Source organism: Cibotium barometz, chromosome 10 (assembly GCF_041138505.1).
Source record: "Cibotium barometz isolate CiBa-2024 chromosome 10, ASM4113850v1, whole genome shotgun sequence".
NCBI lineage: Eukaryota > Viridiplantae > Streptophyta > Polypodiopsida > Cyatheales > Cibotiaceae > Cibotium > Cibotium barometz.
This window is the reverse complement of record NC_141055.1, coordinates 28,752,857-28,772,056: the sequence shown is the minus strand read 5'-3', so window position 1 is coordinate 28,772,056 and position 19,200 is coordinate 28,752,857. Positions and strand designations below refer to the sequence as shown.

The following is a 19,200-nucleotide window of genomic DNA, read 5'->3' as shown; positions in this document are numbered from 1 at the left end:
TCTCAAGTAAATGATGTCTGTCATGAAAAACTCACATTTACTTAATTTAGCATATAGTCAATTCTGTCTTAAAATAGTTAAGACAATCGTGAGGTGTCTAACGTGATCCTCAAGAGTACGACTATATATTAAAATATCATCCAGGAACACAACCACAAATTTTTCCAAATGTTCACGAAAAAGATCGTTCATCATTTGCTGAAAAGTGCTGGAGCATTGGTTAACCCAAAAGGTAATATGAGAAACTCGTAATGGCCATACCTAGTCCGAAAGGTGGTTCTTTCTACATGCCTTTCATGAATACGTATCTGGTGATAGCCTGACGTAAATCTATCTTCGTGAAATATTTCGCTCCTGCTATAACCGGTCAATCAGGTCATCTGATTTAGGGAGAGGATAACGGTTCTTAATTGTCAGCTTGTTCAATCTCTTATAATCTATATACATTCTCCAAGTGTTGTCCTTCTTTCTCCTAAGCAACACAGGTGCACCCAAGGTGATTTACTTGGACGGATTTGGCCCATCCTCAAATAATCTTCGAGTTGTTCAGCCAACTCATCTTCCTCAGCTTGGCTCATCCTATAAGGTGGCATACTAACAGGGTGAGTACTAGGGATCAGGTCAATACGATGATCTACTGTCCTTTCAGGTGGTAAGCCGATGGCAGTTCCTTAGGAAATACATCTTGAAACGAATCAAGTATCTTCTGTAATTCTTTGCTTTCAAACACACTTAATTCATTGACATCCATAGAAGGTATGAGAAATGAAGAAAGTGAAATCAATACACAATGGAAAGCAGTATACAAAGAAGAATCCTTATATTACCAAAATCAACTGTATTTACAAGAGGTCCCTGAGAGGGATGTATATAATCACCTAATATACTATACTGGGTGTTCCTATGTTCAAAAGAAAAAGTATGACTAGACCAATCTATCTGGACTTGAAGAGTCTTAAACCACTCAATCCCAATAACAAGTTACATGTTCTAGGTGCATAATATAGCATTCCAGAGTATCTTTGTAGTCTTGAATCCGGATCGGTAGCGTCTCCACCTTACGATCCCGTACTTGCCGATCCGCAGGTAGGCGTTGAGAGATTCCCCCGGTCGGGGTTGAGCACAATCTTGGCAAACACTTAAGCTATTAACATAATTAAACAATTTTAAATGGCGCAACACAATAGAGTAAGAAGCTGAATTTTATTTTGCACACTGCACTAGGGCCGGAAAGGGCCGACCCCCCTTGTAATAGGTTTTATTATCAAGGAAAACTGTTACAAGCCTCACGGGCATTCACATGCCAAACTGTTCAAGTGCATCCATGATCATGAAAACAGCATTGCAAACAAATTTGTCGTAGACGATGGAATCCATAGCTTCACTTGAGAGTAGCTTCGTTCCTTGATTCCTTGAAGCTTGTCAAACGCAGCTATGCTCCACTGGCATCCATACACATACACATGTGTGTGCCAGGACCGAGACATAGGAGACCATATTGACAAAGCATTCGAATCTCAAAATTGAAAATTGCTTGCAAAATGCTCTTACCAAGTATTGGACGATCAATGTCGAGCCCACCTCCGTGCGGACGAACTACAGCTTGAATGTGACCGTTTTCCACTTCCGGCTGAAATTAGGGTTTCTGATTTTTAGGGTTTTAAGCAGGTTATATGAGTCCAAAATTGGGCATTTTGGGCTCTTTAGATGCCTATGAGTAAGGGGCACAGCTACAGCTTGGTATGGTTTCCTCCAAAATTAGGGTTTCTGAAATTAGGGTTTCTGCAGAATTAGGGTTTCTGAAAATTAGGGTTTCAGCAGAATTTGGGGGCGGTAGAATGGTTAGGAGACTCCATATTCATTTAGAAAAGAGAGATAGAGTGAAAAGGTGAGCAACTGGAGGCTTAACTGTGAAAGGAAGAATCTTCAAGCTTTCCATTAGAGCTGGGAGCAAGAGGGAATGAAAATCAGCACTCTCACCAAGCAAAAAGTTAGAGAGAATAACAAAAATAGGCTCTCTTGAAGGGGGGCGCCTATTTCTAGAGAGAGAGTGTAGAGAGAGGTAATTTTCAAAATGAGTAATAGCATGGTGGCAGGTCCTCATACTGCCACCCAGTCCATAACCATCCCTTTTCCACACAAATTTAGTGGGAAGGGTGCCTGGACACTCGCCTAGCCGACCGGAAGGGAATTCTAGTCTATTCTTACTTATAGTTTGTCCGCCCGAGCTTTAATGAAGTGTGGACGCCCAATCTCACTTATAACTTGGGCGGACACACTTATTAAAGTGTGGACCTGCAAAACAAAGAATACATTGCATTAACTCATAAAAGAGTAAAGTGGTGTACTTACCACCTGTCTACAGCCCACAAACGAGGTCAGAATACAGTTTCACTCGCACGGTTCACAAGAGGGCGTCCCCTACATGTGAACTACACAAACAAATCTTGCATGCAATCAAATAGTTCATGCAAAGACAGGATTTTTTTTAACTTGCAAACATGTTATGCAAGGATGCATTGAACAGTCTCCCTATTCATTTAGCTTGTAGTCCGTGGTACCACACTCTGGATTTGGGCGCAGATACACAATCCCAACCCATATATCCAGCCTACTGGCTCTCGGTGTAGACATAAGTCCCCAACCATAAGATGCCAGTCCATCCTACAGAACTCGTCCATAGGCCTGAAGCGCAGAGAATGCCCAAATAGTGACATCCTCCCCTGCTTCTAAACAGTTGACCGCAACTGAAATGCTTCCAAATATGCTTGGAGGAGCTGCGGATACTCCTGGAAGTATGTTTCATCCATCCATTTTGCATCCATAGGAGAATAGTTCTTGAATTTCACCAGGTAGCGCCTCTGGAGTTTGCCACCTGCAAACTTTCGCTCCTTATGAAACACAATTTGCTCTGGCTGCAATACCTCTTCCAGCTCTTCCACCTCTGGTGGATCTTCCATAACCGGTTCCAAAGGTTCCGGTCCCACATATTTGCGCAAGAGGCTCACATGGAATGCATTATGAATCTTCCAATGATCCGGTAAAGCAAGTCGAAAAGCCACATCATTGATCTTCTTGATCACCTTGAAGGGTCCATAATACCTGGTAGAGAGTTTTGAGCATGCTCTCTCCTTGCCAGACCTCTTCCTGAGTCTAGCTTTCTCAAATTTTAGCAATACCAAGTCATTCTCTTTAATGTCCAATTGCCTTCTATGCTTGTCGGCAGCTTTCTTATGCTTTGCTTGAGAGCGTGCAATGGCTGTCCGAACTTGTGAAAAGGCAATATCAAGGTCCCTGACAAAGTCATCAGCAGCAAATATCTCATCTTTTGTGCGTAAGATAGGTGGTAATACCACTTTGCCATAAATGATCTCAAATGGGGCCTTGCCTGTAGAAGCATGTACCGTATTATTGTATGCAAATTCTACAAGCGGTAGATACTTTTCCCAAGAAGATTTCTGATCTGTCACATAGCATTTAAGCAAATCCAACACAGCTGAATTTGCAGCTTCACTTTGTCCATCTGTTTGAGGATGATAAGCTGAAGAAAAATTCAGCTTTGTGCCCATGTTATCAAAAAGAGCTCTCCAAAAGAGGCTTGTTGTTCGGGGATCCCTGTCTCCCACAATTGATTTGGGCATACCATGGTGTTTAAATACCTGTGACACAAAAATTTTGACCATATGTTCTGGTTTTATGGTCTTTTTGACAGGTAGAAAATGTGCTTGTTTACTAAACCTGTCCACAATTGTCCATATTGCATCATTGCCATTTGGGGTGCGGGGCAAATCCATAATAAAATCCATTGCAATGCTTTCCCATGGCTGGTCCGGAATAGGCAAAGGCTGAAGCAAACCAGGAGTCTTTTGCCTATCAAATTTTACCTTTTGGCAGGTGACACATGCACGTACATAGGCTTCTATATCTTTCCTCATACCTGGCCAAAAGAAGTATCTCTCAATCATTTGAGTAGTAGGGAGTATCCCTCTATGCCCTGCATAAGGTGGTGCATGACATTCATCCAAAACTTTTTGTCTCATGTTTGAAACCACACATAAGCAGTTATCCTTCATGATATAACCATCTTTGACCACATAAGAAGCATGTGTATGACCAGTCATTAAATCAGCCCATAAATCTGAAAAATCAGCATCCAAATGGTACATTTCTCGCATAGTAGACAAGTCTTGATGAGAAGCAACCGAAATTGCAGCCACATATGGTTTTCTGGACAATGCATCTGCTACCACATTTTTCTTGCCAGGAGTATGCAAAATCTGAAAATGAAACATTGAGAGAAAATTGGCCATTCTCATTTGTTTCTCAGAGAGTTTAGTTTGCGTAAGAAAGTACCGCAAACTTTGGTGATCAGTTTTGACAACAAATTCAGCTCCCAATAAGTAATGTTTCCATACTGTGAGAGCATGAATGACGGCCAATAATTCCTTCTGATAAACATCAAGAGTAAGTTCAGCATTTTGCAATCTCCTGCTTTCAAATGCAATGGCATGTCCTTCTTGATTTAAGACGGCTCCAATGCAATTGCCACAAGCATCACATTCTACCACAAATGGCTTTTGCAAGTCTGGAATGATTAAGACTGGCCCTGTGATAATGGCATTCTTGAGCTTATTGAAAGCATTAATCTCAACCTCTGTCCATTTAAACATAGGACGTTTCTTGGTGAGTTCATGCAATGGCGAAGCAATCATTGCAAAGTGAAAGATAAATCTCCTGTAATATGAACATAGACCAAGAAAGCTTCGGACTTCATGAATAGATTTAAGTTCTGGCCAATCTTTGATGGTTTGGATCTTTGCAGGATCCATTCGTACACCATCCTTTGATACTATGTGTCCCAAGTAGTGAATCTCTGAAAGGAAAAATTCACTCTTTTTGGCGTTGATCATAAGCTTATGCTGCCTTAGTTCTTCAAAGACCACTCTTAAGTGCTTTTTGTGATCCTCCTCATTCTTGGAGAATACAAGAATGTCATCAAAGAACACACCTGTAAAAGTTCTATGATTTCTGAAAATTCGGTCCATCATGCGATTGAAAGTAGCCGGGGCATTTGTAAGACCGAATGGCATGACCAAATACTCATAGAGACCAAAAGAAGTGCGAAATGCTGTCTTATGTACATCCTGTGGCATCACTCGCACTTGATGATAGCCGCTTTTAAGATCAATGCGACTAAAACAAGATGATCCATCCAGCTTGTCCAAGATATCATCAATCCTCGGTATGGGAAACCGATTCTTGATGGTAATCTTATTTAATGCCCTGTAATCCACACACATACGGAATGAACCGTCTTTCTTTTGTACAAGAAGAACGGGTGAACAAAATGGCGAAGAACTAGGCCGCACCAAGCCTTTCTCAAGTAGTTCACCCACTTGTTTCATAATCTCTTCTTGTTGGCAAGCACTAACACGATATGCTGGCCTATTTGGAGGTGAATTTCCTGGAACTAATTCAATGCGATGATCTTCTGGCCGTGAAGGAGGCATTACATTAGGTAAAGAGTCAGCAAAACAATCCCCGAATTCGCTTAAAAATTTCAGCCTCTCTTTAGTAAGAGTGTCCACATGTACATTACTGTGTTCCACATTATCACGTACAAAAACCAAGTACGAAGAAACACTCTTTTTCATTGCTTTATTGATTTGTATATGAGATACAACGGGGATAGTATCACCCGACACACCTGCATCTAAATGATGCTCTCTACCTTTATACATAAAGGTGATTTTGTTGGTCTTGTAATTCTTGGTAGGCTCAAGGCGTGCATGCCAAGGTTTTCCCAGTAATACATCACATCCACTAAGAGGGGCAACGAGAAAGTTCTCGTGGTCGAGGTATCCTTGGATATGCATTCGCAGCTTTCCAATAAGGGGTGTAACCTTCACATCTTTTTCCAGAAAAGCTGAACATGCATGAATTTCGGGTCCCATGTCACCTACTTCAATCCCCAAGGCAGCAGCCATATCAGTGGAGATGAAGTTGTCAGTGGAGCAGTCATCAAACATGAATAAAGCTGACTGGTCTTTTAGTTGTCCCCATGCTTTGCATACCATTCTATGCATGTTTGCATGTCCCGTGTTGCCCTGTACATCATATACCATGTTGACATGCACTTTAGGCTCTTCTGGCTTCTTATTCTTGTTAGGGCATTGTGGAGAGATGTGATCTTTACTACCACATCTAAAGCATTTGCCTTCACGAATGTATTGTACCCTTTGTTGAGGAGTCAAGCCATAAACACCCTTTTTCTGCCACGGTTTCTTTTCTTTTGCATTTTCAGTTCTTTGAGGGGGCTTTACATCCTTCAAATCTGAATTTTCAGCTTTGTGCATGGCTTTGAAATCTCTTCTAAAGGGCTGTCCACCCTTTTGCACATTAAAACCAGCTTTCTCCTTACCCTTGCCCAAGCTTTGGTCAATTCTAGATTGCACCCATTTGACATTAAGCTCTTCGGAAGCCAAGACCGAGTTTATGAGTTGACGAAGAGTTTGGTTTGGATAGATTTGTAGTCCTCTTTGGAAGATGGGTTGCAATCCTGACTCAAATTTCCTCTTCTTTTCTTCTTCAGTAACGGTCATGAAGGGTACCACTTCCATTAATACCTCCCAAAATTTGGAGACGTAAGAGGTAATGGACTGCCCTTCTTTTTGCTCCAACCTGTCCCACTTCCTGCATATATCCTGAGTAAAATTTGGAGGCAAAAATTGATCATAAAACTTTTGTTTGAATTCAGCCCATGTAGAAATGGTGTTGCCGGAAAGCTTCTCGGCCAACCACCAATGAGCAGCAGTGCCTTTCATGTACATGCCCACATGTCTGAGTTTTGATGATTCTGAAAATTCTCCCTCATGAAAAGCAATTTCAAATTGGGAGATAAAAGATAGAGCTTTGGTAGAATCATATTCTCCATGAAAATACTCAAACTTAACTGTTTTGTCACCTGCAGTAAACTCTTTAGTCTTCTTCTTCTTATGTTGATGCGTTTCCTCTTCATCTCTCTCGAGTGGTTGCTTATTTGCTTCATTAGTAGGAACATATCGCTCAATTCCATTATGAGGAGGGGCTGATTTATGAGTCGGTTCCTTGAGAAGGCTTTCATGAGCTTTAATAGATGACCTGTGGGGAGGAGAAACATGTGCGGTAGAGGCATGATGAGAGGTAGCAGACGCCTCTTCTCTTTCCTGTCGCACAATAGATTTAAGCTTTGATGTTTCAGCTGCATGTTGATTCATAAGAGGAGGCTTTTTAAACCTAAGCCCTCCTTCCTTTCGAGTAACTACATCACCTTGTCCCATGAGGTAAGAGACAGCCATATCTCTTGGTTGAACCCCCAATTCCATGGCAACATTTTCCAATGCATCATTCACAAAAGGAGAATGCTTTGACACACGAGATACATGCCTTGACTGTGAGTCTTCATGCATATCCTTGAGTTGTTTTTGCATCATACATAATTGCCTTTTGAGGTCTGCAATTTCAGCCTGCATAGCATCATGTGCATCACTCTGTATAGCCTTCTCCTTACCACGGGATGGCTGTCCCATATATACATGAGTTGCATTTCCTTCCCTTCTAACATAAGATGGCTGTCCGGCATGTGCAATACCATCCTGTGACCCAAGAAAAACATTTTCAGCAGTGTATTGTTCATGCATTTGAGTATCATCATGCACATTGTCTCCTCTTGGCTTCACATATGTACTCTTCCTTGGATTTACATCCCGTGAAGTACCTGTTTGGCTCGCCATAATGCTTAAGAATGCTAACAGCTAGTGTAAGCTAGATTAGGACCGCCTTCCACACAGAAAGGAGGAAGATCCTAGGCTCTGATACCAATGAGAGATTCCCCCGGTCGGGGTTGAGCACAATCTTGGCAAACACTTAAGCTATTAACATAATTAAACAATTTTAAATGGCGCAACACAATAGAGTAAGAAGCTGAATTTTATTTTGCACACTGCACTAGGGCCGGAAAGGGCCGACCCCCCTTGTAATAGGTTTTATTATCAAGGAAAACTGTTACAAGCCTCACGGGCATTCACATGCCAAACTGTTCAAGTGCATCCATGATCATGAAAACAGCATTGCAAACAAATTTGTCGTAGACGATGGAATCCATAGCTTCACTTGAGAGTAGCTTCGTTCCTTGATTCCTTGAAGCTTGTCAAACGCAGCTATGCTCCACTGGCATCCATACACATACACATGTGTGTGCCAGGACCGAGACATAGGAGACCATATTGACAAAGCATTCGAATCTCAAATTGAAAATTGCTTGCAAAATGCTCTTACCAAGTATTGGACGATCAATGTCGAGCTCCACCTCCGTGCGGACGAACTACAGCTTGAATGTGACCGTTTTCCACTTCCGGCTGAAATTAGGGTTTTTGATTTTTAGGGTTTTAAGCAGGTTATATGAGTCCAAAATTGGGCATTTTGGGCTCTTTAGATGCCTATGAGTAAGGGGCACAGCTTGGTATGGTTTCCTCCAAAATTAGGGTTTCTGAAATTAGGGTTTCTGCAGAATTAGGGTTTCTGAAAATTAGGGTTTCAGCAGAATTTGGGGGCGGTAGAATGGTTAGGAGACTCCATATTCATTTAGAAAAGAGAGATAGAGTGAAAAGGTGAGCAACTGGAGGCTTAACTGTGAAAGGAAGAATCTTCAAGCTTTCCATTGGAGCTGGGAGCAAGAGGGAATGAAAATCAGCACCCTCACCAAGCAAAAAGTTAGAGAGAATAACAAAAATAGGCTCTCTTGAAGGGGGGCGCCTATTTCTAGAGAGAGAGTGTAGAGAGAGGTAATTTTCAAAATGAGTAATAGCATGGTGGCAGGTTCTCATACTGCCACCCAGTCCATAACCATCCCTTTTCCACACAAATTTAGTGGGAAGGGTGCCTGGACACTCGCCTAGCCGACCGGAAGGGAATTCTAGTCTATTCTTACTTATAGTTTGTCCGCCCGAGCTTTAATGAAGTGTGGACGCCCAATCTCACTTATAACTTGGGCGGACACACTTATTAAAGTGTGGACCTGCAAAACAAAGAATACATTGCATTAACTCATAAAAGAGTAAAGTGGTGTACTTACCACCTGTCTACAGCCCACAAACGAGGTCAGAATACAGTTTCACTCGCACGGTTCACAAGAGGGCGTCCCCTACATGTGAACTACACAAACAAATCTTGCATGCAATCAAATAGTTCATGCAAAGACAGGATTTTTTTTAACTTGCAAACATGTTATGCAAGGATGCATTGAACAGTCTCCCTATTCATTTAGCTTGTAGTCCGTGGTACCACACTCTGGATTTGGGCGCAGATACACAATCCCAACCCATATATCCAGCCTACTGGCTCTCGGTGTAGACATAAGTCCCCAACCATAAGATGCCAGTCCATCCTACAGAACTCGTCCATAGGCCTGAAGCGCAGAGAATGCCCAAATAGTGACAGGCGTACCTCAAAGATATAATCGCTGGGCGTTGTATCAAGACCCAATTTTTGCACAAGTTTGTAATTAACAAAGTTGTGTGAGCTGCCAGGGTCTAGAAGAATGTGGATTCTATGGCCATTCACTTCTCCATAAACTCGGAGAAGATCATGCAAGCCAAAAACTTTAGAGTTGAACAGACAATCAGAACATGTACTAGGGCGAGAAAGTACAGTAACTGATGTACGTGTCAAAGACAACTGATTAGCTGCCTTTGGCTTGGGTCCTGCGTTGGTCTTTGCACCCTTTTGCTTCGGGCACTTGTTACACGTATGTCCTTTTTCTTGAGCTTCGAAGCCTTAAGGAGACGTTTCTTCTTCGCTAGTGTTGAAGTTGAATTCTTCGAAGGTTGGTCCGAAGACTTTTCTTCAGTCGTGCTAGCCATCGGTGCGGAGAACTTCCTTTTGTGCTCGTTTCCCTGCTCGGTAACGGGTTTAGACTTGGAAGAGGCCATTGTATCATCATAGATACGAGCGGAATAAATGGCCTCGTCCAAAGTTTTACATTTGTTGTTTTTAACCTGTAAACGGTATGAGTCGGGTAAACCGGCTACGAAGAAACCCAAAAGGGTTGTGGGATCCATCTTTGTAGCTTTCATCTGCAAGTTCCTAAATTTTTGGAGATAGACCTCATAAGTGAGGTTCTGCGAGGTCATGGTCAAAGTAGTAAACCGGGCAACAACATCATAGTCATCCTGTTTCTTGAGGAATTCTTTCTTGAAGACGTCTTTGAATTGTGCCCAAGTTGTTGGTTTAGGGTTGAGTTCCTTCCACCAAAGCAAAGCTTTGCCTGAGAGGAAACCTGCTGCTAATTGGATCTTTTTCCCATCGTCATATGGATGGAATTGAAAATGGGCTTGCCACTTATGTAGCCAAGTGTCCACTATCTCCTTGGTACGCTGCTTTTGCTCACCTCCGAACTGTTCCGGAGTAATATTAGGGCCTAAAGTAGATGCCAAGGTATCCATACCCGAAAGAGTAGATAGGGTAGTGGTCAACAAAGAGATGGAGTTCTGTAAAGCCTGCATCTGCATGGCGATTTGTGCTTGACGTTCGAGGAAGAAGCTTCGAGAGCAACTTTAAACTCTTGGAAATCTGATTTTGATACATAATCGTCGAAAAGATCGGCATCGGTGGCTTCCGTAGCCGGCAGGTTTCCACGTTCGATAAAGGGCTCCAACTCGGATTGTTGGGTCGACATCTTGAAGAGGGCAAGGTGAGAGAAAAAATATTTATCTTGCACAAGGAGAGTGCTAGAGAACTTGAGAGCTTGAGGACTTGAGAGATGTGTGGCAAGAAGCCCACTCTAGGGGTATTTTATAAGCCCCCCTAAAAGCGCTTTGTTTTTTTGTATGGCTTTTGTGTTTTTTTTTATAAATTTGTTTTTTTTTTAAAATAAAATAAAAAAAAATATATATATATACATGTATTCCAATGATTTAGAGAAAAAAAAATTAGAATGCTAAAATAATGTATATTTTATGAGAGATTTTAGTTAAATTTATCTTTTTGTATAGATAAATTTTTATGATGAAAGAGGAATTCCCACCATATTGAAATTCAAATATTTAAATAAGGAAAGTATAATTCCTAGTGCAAAGGAATTAATGAAGATTTTTATTTAATTTTTAAGAGAAAATATAGTTATATATATATATATATATATATATATATTCTTTGGTTTTCTTTAAAAAAAACACATAAAACAAGGTGTGGGTTTATTAAAACCCTTCAACGCAGGTTCAAAACAATGAAAGCATCGCGTGGAGTTTTTGTTTTGTTAAAAAAAAAAAAAACGAAAGTTAAAAAAACTTACCACCCGGCGACTTTGATTTCCGCGTTTTCCTGTCGCGTGCCCGCTTACGATCGGCCTGTGCGCATACTTACTCGCCTGCGCCTGCACCTGACCGACTGCGAGCACCACCTGTCAGCCCGCCTACGTGTACCAGCCACGTGCGTGCATGTGACAGTCATAAAGGCTACGTGTACCGCCCGCCTGCCTACTTCGCTTACGTGTATTGCGCAGCCACTCAGGCGCCACACAGAAAAATGGCAGCCACTCATACGTTGCAATCCCACAGGCGATACAGCCACACAGGCGCTACTCTCTCTCTCTCTCTCTCTCTCTCTATCTCAAACAGCCGACAGGCTTTTTCGTTTTCTCTCTCAAACTGTTCAAACAGTTGCAAACATACAACCCTTCTTCTTGCTAAGTAAACCAACCCTTTCTTGACCACAATCTCCATCATCACGGGCTCCTACGATGAAAAAGCAACATACTGAATCTGAAAAACAGCAGTATGCACAGAAAAAACAGCAAGCTTCTCGAACTCATACCTTTTCTTCGACCTCTTTTTCTCTACCTACCGACTTGCTCGTTCACGAGGCTTGCTCTGATACCACTGTCAAATCCCCACAGGATCTCCTCGTAGAACGCTCCTGATACAAGACTCGAAACCTGCAAACAAACAAAACAAACATGACGGGGGTGCAAGCCTGACTCACCTCCCAACCTCGACAGCCGTGGGCAAGCCCACAAGTCTTGGCTGTCCCCACCGAGCCACGAGTTGAGCTAACTAGATGGACATACTGACCAATCTCTACCTCGTGACGTCCCATACCGCTATGAAGCTTCCCTCGCGGGCCTCGAGACTGCTGCCGGCCTCGGCTGCATGAAGCAGGTGCACGTCCGCACTAGATCCAGGCTCCTGACCATAGAGCTCTCACAAAGTCACGCGAGACTCTATATCCTAATGACTAACCTTGGCCACCCTTTTATAGGCTCTTGGCCGGTCATCGGGCGTCCACACTTGGGTGCCCGCTTGTTAGTCTATCCCTAACTCAGCTCGCCAATCAGCCTGCCGAGCTCCAAGCTTCCCCAACCTCGAAGCTAGTCTTGTGTGCGTGTAGCACACGGTAGATACACACTTTGCACATGACATCTGATACCATTGTTAGGTAGGGATGCAAGCAATGGAAGCAATGGAGGCTGAAGGTACGAAGCTGAATATTACAGAAGTGATGCAAAGAGTACAACTCCCAACATGATATAACCCTAGGTGTCATAGGAGTACCAAGTGTCATAGTCCTATCTGTCCTAAATGTCCTAAAAAGGACTATATTGACTAAACCAGGACTAATCTAACTAGACTACCTAAAAAGGACTATATTGACTAAACCAGGACTAATCTAACTAGACTAACTAGTCTAGTCTACAAGGCTCATACCAGAGAACCATGTGGCAGGGAGACCTTTGGAGGAGCTGACCCATATACTGACAGAGACTTTACAGGATGCAGCGAGAGAGGCATATCCACATACTTAGCCTGGCCAGAGACAGCGTTCTCGGTGTATGCCCCAGAACAGCTGGTATGATGAGGAGTGCAGAGAGACAAGAGCCCGACTGCAGCGGGAGGTTGCTTTGGGAGTCACTACTCACCGACAGTCACGTATTGCCTTCCGGCACCTTGTGCGAAGGAAGAAGCGGGCCTTCCTTGCTCAGCTAGAGCAAGAATTATACCAGCTGTTCTTGAGCCAGGATTCGAGGGAGGCTTGGCGTTTGTTTCATGAGTCCTCCCCTACTTTGGTCATCACTTCTACAGAGGTCTGGGGTAGCTATGCAGCATCTCTATATACAGTTCCTGGACAGACACCTTTTCCTGACCCGCCAGCACCATGCCCTTAGACATGTACTTTCTTTACCGCAGAGATGGTAAGGAAGGCCATTGATAGGATGAAGACTGGGAGAGCATATGATCATGATGGATTGGTTGCTGAGCACTTTATTCATGTGAGAGACATGCTGGCATAGCTTCTAGCAGTGATGTTCAATCGTGCTATGTGTGAAGGCTTACTCGAGACTTGGAGTAGGTCCACCATCGTGCCTATCTTCAAGTCAGGGGACCCTATGGAGCCAGGGAATGCCTGGAACCAAGATGTCATCTGTCCATACCAACAAGCCGTGTCTCCCTGTAAAGCTAACTGTCGGGAGAACTCAAGGGAGAGGCGTGCATATCTATCTCGGGGGAGATTCCACAAGCCATGTATGTAGGAGACTGATCTCGTAAGAGCCTCAATCACCAGAGGGGCAGCCGCCAACTCTGCTCGAATAATCTCATGAGGTACCACATCCTTGGCTCTAATAATCCTAGAAATCATAGATACCAAAGGCCTCTCCATACCTCTCCATCCGCCTGCGCTGTGATGGCCCACTGAAGGTCCCCATATCTGCACTCCATAAAGCATAGCTGATGTCACTAGAGTGTCAAAAAGCCAAAGTTTCGTTCAAGGTTCCTGAAACTGAACCTGCGAACACATCCTCTCCAAACCACCCAGGGCTGCATGTGCTCTAGTCAATCTAGTCTCTGCTGCTCTCCTCATCGAAAACACTGGCCCACTGAATACTACCCCAAGATATGTATATGCATCTGTATACTCCACAATCTCCTGTCCATATGTAAATGTGGGAGCTGATCGCCTAACCCACTGTGGCGTGGTGTTAAACACCATAACCTTGGTTTTGCCAAGGTTGACAGACAATCCACTATCATGTGCAAACTCATGTAAAGCATCCAGATGACGCTGCATACCCTCAGAGGAGTCAGAGATCAACACAATATCATCAGCATATAACAATAGTGGGATCCATGTACTTGCTAGCTGGGCTCCTCTGTCCCCCAATCTCTCAATGTAGTCAGAAGCCTCATCCACATACATACCAAACAATGAAGGAGATAACGGGCAACCTTGCTTCACTCCTATAGTGGAGTGAACCAAAGTAGAGACCCCCTCTGGGGTGCGTACCTGTCCTGCAACTGATCTATATAAAGCCATAATCCCCCATATGAGCTCTGTGGGTACCCCCATCTCCTGTAATCGCCTCATCAATCTGGCTCTGGGCATTGTATCAAATGCTTTGCGGAAGTCCACAAAGCTACAATAAATCCGTCGCCCATGCGACCTGCCCTCCTCAATAATGGCCCGCAGAGTCAAGATGTGGTCAAGAGTAGAGAAACCTCTCCTGAACCCTGCCTGTCCCTCTGCTCGAATGCCCTCTCTCTTTGCCCATCTACTCAACTGCTGCTCAAGAATGGATGCATACAATCGTGCCAGCGTCCGATGCGGCACATATTATGAGATGGAGGCACCTCCATAGTGTACCCCCCCGTCCCATATGATATTGTATCCCCTCATTGTACTCCACTCACCTCCATAGCGTACCCCCCCCCCCCCCCCCCCCCCCCCCCCCCCTTACTATATTCACACCCTATAAGGGTTTCTGTTTACCTTCCAGTTCCAGTTTCATTTTCTAGGTGCCAGTAGTATCATCTTTATTTTTCATTTTCTGGTTTTTTATCCAGACATTGTATCAGATCCACCATGATGTAACTTTTTGGTCTCATAGGTCATTATGGCCTTTTGAAGATGTTAATATAACATTTCATTTCATTTCATTTCACCTACCATTTGCATTGGGTGGAATTTCTTCAGTGTTTTGGTGTCATGGAGGTACCATAGGCAGACATGTCACCGGATTTGTCTTTACCTTGGGAGGATATGCCAGTGTGTGTGTGTCTTCAAAGTACACAGATTTCTTGGAGACTGTACCGACCATAGCCGGAGTTTTTTCTTGAATGTATCAGTGGAGGTATTACTTGGAGTATGATCCACAGGGAGATGGTGGTCTAGACATATAGGTGCCGAGCAATATTGATGGATACAGCTTTGGTGCAACTCTTCAAAGTGCATTGAAGCTGGTGCAAGCAAGTACTGTGATCCATCTGAGTCGATGCATTAGTGGCTGGAGTGTGGATAGCGGAGTTTTGCTATGCCGTTCTCTTGGGTGTTCTTCTTGTGAGCTACCGGAGGATATTTAGTGGCCTCCTGTAGTGTTTTTCCTTGGATGGTTGGGTATACGTAAAGTGCTGGACCGGGCAAGGGTTGGTCATCCACAGGAGGTCTTTGTGCTGATGAGGTGAGGATGGAATGTGACTTCGCATTGAATGCAAAGTGGTTTCGCAGAGTTTGGGAGCTTGGGTACCTTGGATGAGCTTTGTTTGGATCTTTTCTTTCTATGAGATGGCACTTTATGTGGATACCATGCAATTGAGAGCAGCTGCAATGCAAGTGGGGAGAATGTGACATGCCTTACCTGCAGGTACACATTGCTGGCCTGTAGGAGCCGGGCAGTAGCAGCAAATGTAGGTGCAGCCCGTGGACAGGCACAGTTGCCACGTGGCAGTTGATGATGTGGTAGTGACGACATGGCAGGTTAGGCAGTAGGCTGACAGCATATATGCTGGCTGACCAGAAATAGTAATGCATATATATACATAATGCATATGTATACGTATTTTGAAAAATCGCCATAATCATTACTATTGCTGGCTGACCAGCAATAGTAATGCATCTATACACGTATTTTGGAAAATCGTCATAATCATCTGCATGCCTTAGTGATCAGAGCCTACAGAGCATCTCTTTGTGCAGTACAGGCTGGTCAAGGAGATCTTAGACAATGTGTGGGTTGAGAACTTATATCTTCATTCTTAGTCATCTTTTGTACTGGAAATACAGTTGTAATACTTCTTTCTGGTACGTAATACGTATTAGTAGTTTAGGACTCTTGTGTATGTTGTATGTGTGATTCTTCCGCACTCTTTTCTATCTTTGAAAACCTTAGCACATAGGCACAAGTGTTCTACACATATGGATCTTTATAGGGGGATCCTGTGAAAAATGGCCTAATGGTTATGGACGTCAGGTGATGCCTTGGGTTGCAAGGCGGGAGAACATTTCATAGGTGGCGGCAGCGCTGTGGCCTTTGGTCTTCATAGGGCTGCAGCTGCTGCTGCTGGTGTGCTGGTGAGATGGTGGAGGTCCTCCATCCTCTTGGGTTGGAGGGAGGAAAGGGGGTTTTTTTTGGGAGGGGGGTTATGGGGGGACCTGTTCATGCGGGTACAGTGTCTTATGTGCACATAGTCCTGGGGATGGAAGGTGCCTTTGTGGTGTTCGGGCACACCTGCTTGAGGTGGTCCATTTGATGGCACGCAACATTGGTCTTGGAATCTGGAAGACTTTGCTTGCTGGAGAAAATGTCCTGTCCAGATTAAAAGTATCATTGGGAGATGGGAGCAGCCTGAGGGATGTGAGTCCAGTGGCCTGGGGCATGGTGATCGTCCCGTTGGCATTCCATCACCTGCCGTAGGTGATACCCAATTGCTGAGAAGCTCATGGTACTCTTTGGAGAGGCTGGGAAAAGCTGATCTAAATGCAAGAGAGTTGCTGTTTTTAAAGCCTGCATAACTTTTCACTGAATGATTTCTCATTTACAGATTTGATAATTGATTTAGGATTGTAGGTGTCCTATGGCCTCATGGTGGATCTATACTGTAAAGCCGAAAAGGTGGATGAGGCACACCTTCTCGTCGAAGAGCTTAAAGAAAAGGGAGGGATTCCAGGTACAAGTTTCTAATTTAGCAGAAATTCTCCTAAAAGGGAACAGTGATTCATGTTATGGTATATGCTTGCAGGAAGCCTTCATTACTGCACTCTTATTTCTGCTTACTCTAAGCTGGGGAGAGTGGATAAAGTTGAAGATTTGAGAAAAGAAGTGGAGCGCAGGGAAGGGGGAGTTTCAGACTTGGCCATTTTCAACACGTTGCTGAAATCCTATTGTGAGTTGGGCACTATGGACGCTGTCATAAATACTCTGAGGAGGATGGAGGAAGAGTGTGTTGCTCCGGATCTTGTAACTTTCATCATTCTCATACAATACTTTTGTGAAGCAAACTTACTTGATCTTGCTCTTAGCACACTCGATGACTTCAAAGCCAGAGAAATATTGCCAGACGTGGTATGTATTACAAACTTATTTACTGTGTTAGTTTACAAAGACTAGACACAGTTGCACGCATGCACATTCACATGCACACTGCTGCACAGACACACCTGCCTTTTTGATGATAATGATGTGTGATCTAAACTTCCTTGCAGGACATCTATGATCCGCTTATTAGAGGACTCGCTGGTTCTGGGAAAGTTGCCCAAGCGGTGAATCTCTTTGCTGAAATGAAGGAAGCTGAAATTGTACCTTCCTCTGCGATTTGCAATGGTTTGATTGTAGCTCTTTGCAAAGAGGGAAGGGCAGGGGAAGCAGTTGCCTATTTGAAAGAAATGCTGGTAAGCTTTTCATGCCAAAAACCAGAGAGCTAACTAGGAAATGCAGTTGTGATGGAAAGTTCTGCAGGTTGTCTGAAACCTAGGAATCAAGCACACGAGCCAAGAATATAGGTGATATGGTTTCCTTGTGCAGTGGTCTAGGACTAAGAAGGCCTGTAGTTTCTCCATTTTACCCCATTTTTTGCTGCCTTGCTAGGTGTGGGAAAGGCTGGCTACATACTGGCACCATTGCTACCATAGGCCCTCATTGGCACCTCATGTAGACCATCTTTTACTCTGGTTGCCCAAAAAGTAGTCTCACCCATGACCCTCATACCTTGGCCTTTAGTTACAATCCACCTGCCTCTCCATGGTCTAGTTTTCTGTGATTCATTTGAGCCAGGTGTAGAAACAAGCGAAGTAGTAAAAGGAAGGAGAGACTAGATGTGCTTATGAGGCTTTCAGTAAGGTGCATTTGTTAGTCTGGCTTTTATTCTGCAGGCTAACTGTACTGGCTTTCTTTCTGCATACCAGGAGCAGGGCTATCATAATGAGACTGTCAAAATCCTGGAGTATATGACAGAGCATGGGCATGTGATCCATACTGAAGGTCTGAACCAACTAATACAAAGCTTACAAGAGGAAAGTGAAACAGATGCAGCCACAAGACTCTTAAATCAAATATTGGAGATGTCCTAAAGACCATCTTCAGTTGCTAGTGGGCTCTAGCCAAAGTCGTAAGAACCTGGGCTCACGTGTAGACCCACTTTTAATCTTGGCATGGGCCTTGTGCAATTGTGCCCACTTTAGTTCAAAATTAGACCCTTTTTGGCATTATTATTGCTTGTATGTACCCAGCATAGTGCATGCATGGGCAAGTTCAAGTGTTTTGAATGCAGCCATTTAGGCAGTGTTGATCAGGCCTAAAAGAGTAAGTCAAGGCATGTTGGGGATTCAAAGAAAAATGTGTGTGAAGTGCCTTGATGTAAATGAGGTAAGCAAAGATGTGACCATCACATGGGATTGTGGAGAGAGTCAAAGAGACATTTTAGGATATGGTTGAGAAAGTTAGGAGAACGTTTAGGGAATCTCCTTATGGGAATATTCTTGTATCTCTTTGGCTATTTAAGAGCCACCAAATAATGCAGAAGTAATCTAGTTGTTTTGAGTTTATCTTGCTAGTCATTCTAGTACAATTTCATCTTGTCATTCATGGTGTTGTTTTTACAATGGCCTCATTAGTTTTAGTCTTTGATGCTCCTTATTCATGGTGTTGTTTTTACAATGGCCTCATTAGTTTTAGTCTTTCATCCTCCTTAGACCCTACTCTCTCTTCCTTTTTCCCAATCTTTCATAAATTAGGGTTTCCTTCTCTTAGATTAGGACATTCATCACTTCATTTTAATTGGTATTAGAGCTAGGATTAGGAGGGCTTGGCTCAAATCAGGGTTCCTCTCCTCCTCCTCGTGCATTTAGGGTTATAGAGTTCTATAGAGAGAGAGAGAGAGAAAGAAAGAAAGAAAGAAA

The 19,200-nt window shown here is 43.4% G+C and overlaps 1 protein-coding gene across 3 annotated transcripts in view; it reads left to right on the top strand.

Annotated features, from left to right (window-relative positions):
* Nucleotides 1-18,846, top strand: part of LOC147634753 (uncharacterized) — a 64,166-nt gene extending 45,320 nt beyond the window's left edge. For all 3 annotated transcript variants that reach the window (XM_086803922.1, XM_086803924.1, XM_086803923.1), the window contains 4 exons: nucleotides 16,874-16,973; nucleotides 17,046-17,368; nucleotides 17,509-17,694; nucleotides 18,208-18,846. In XM_086803922.1, the coding sequence (XP_086660048.1) occupies nucleotides 16,874-16,973; nucleotides 17,046-17,368; nucleotides 17,509-17,694; nucleotides 18,208-18,372 (774 nt within the window). In that variant the 3' untranslated portion in view covers nucleotides 18,373-18,846. The remainder of the gene's footprint in view (nucleotides 1-16,873; nucleotides 16,974-17,045; nucleotides 17,369-17,508; nucleotides 17,695-18,207) is intronic.
* Nucleotides 18,847-19,200: the final 354 nt, after the last annotated feature.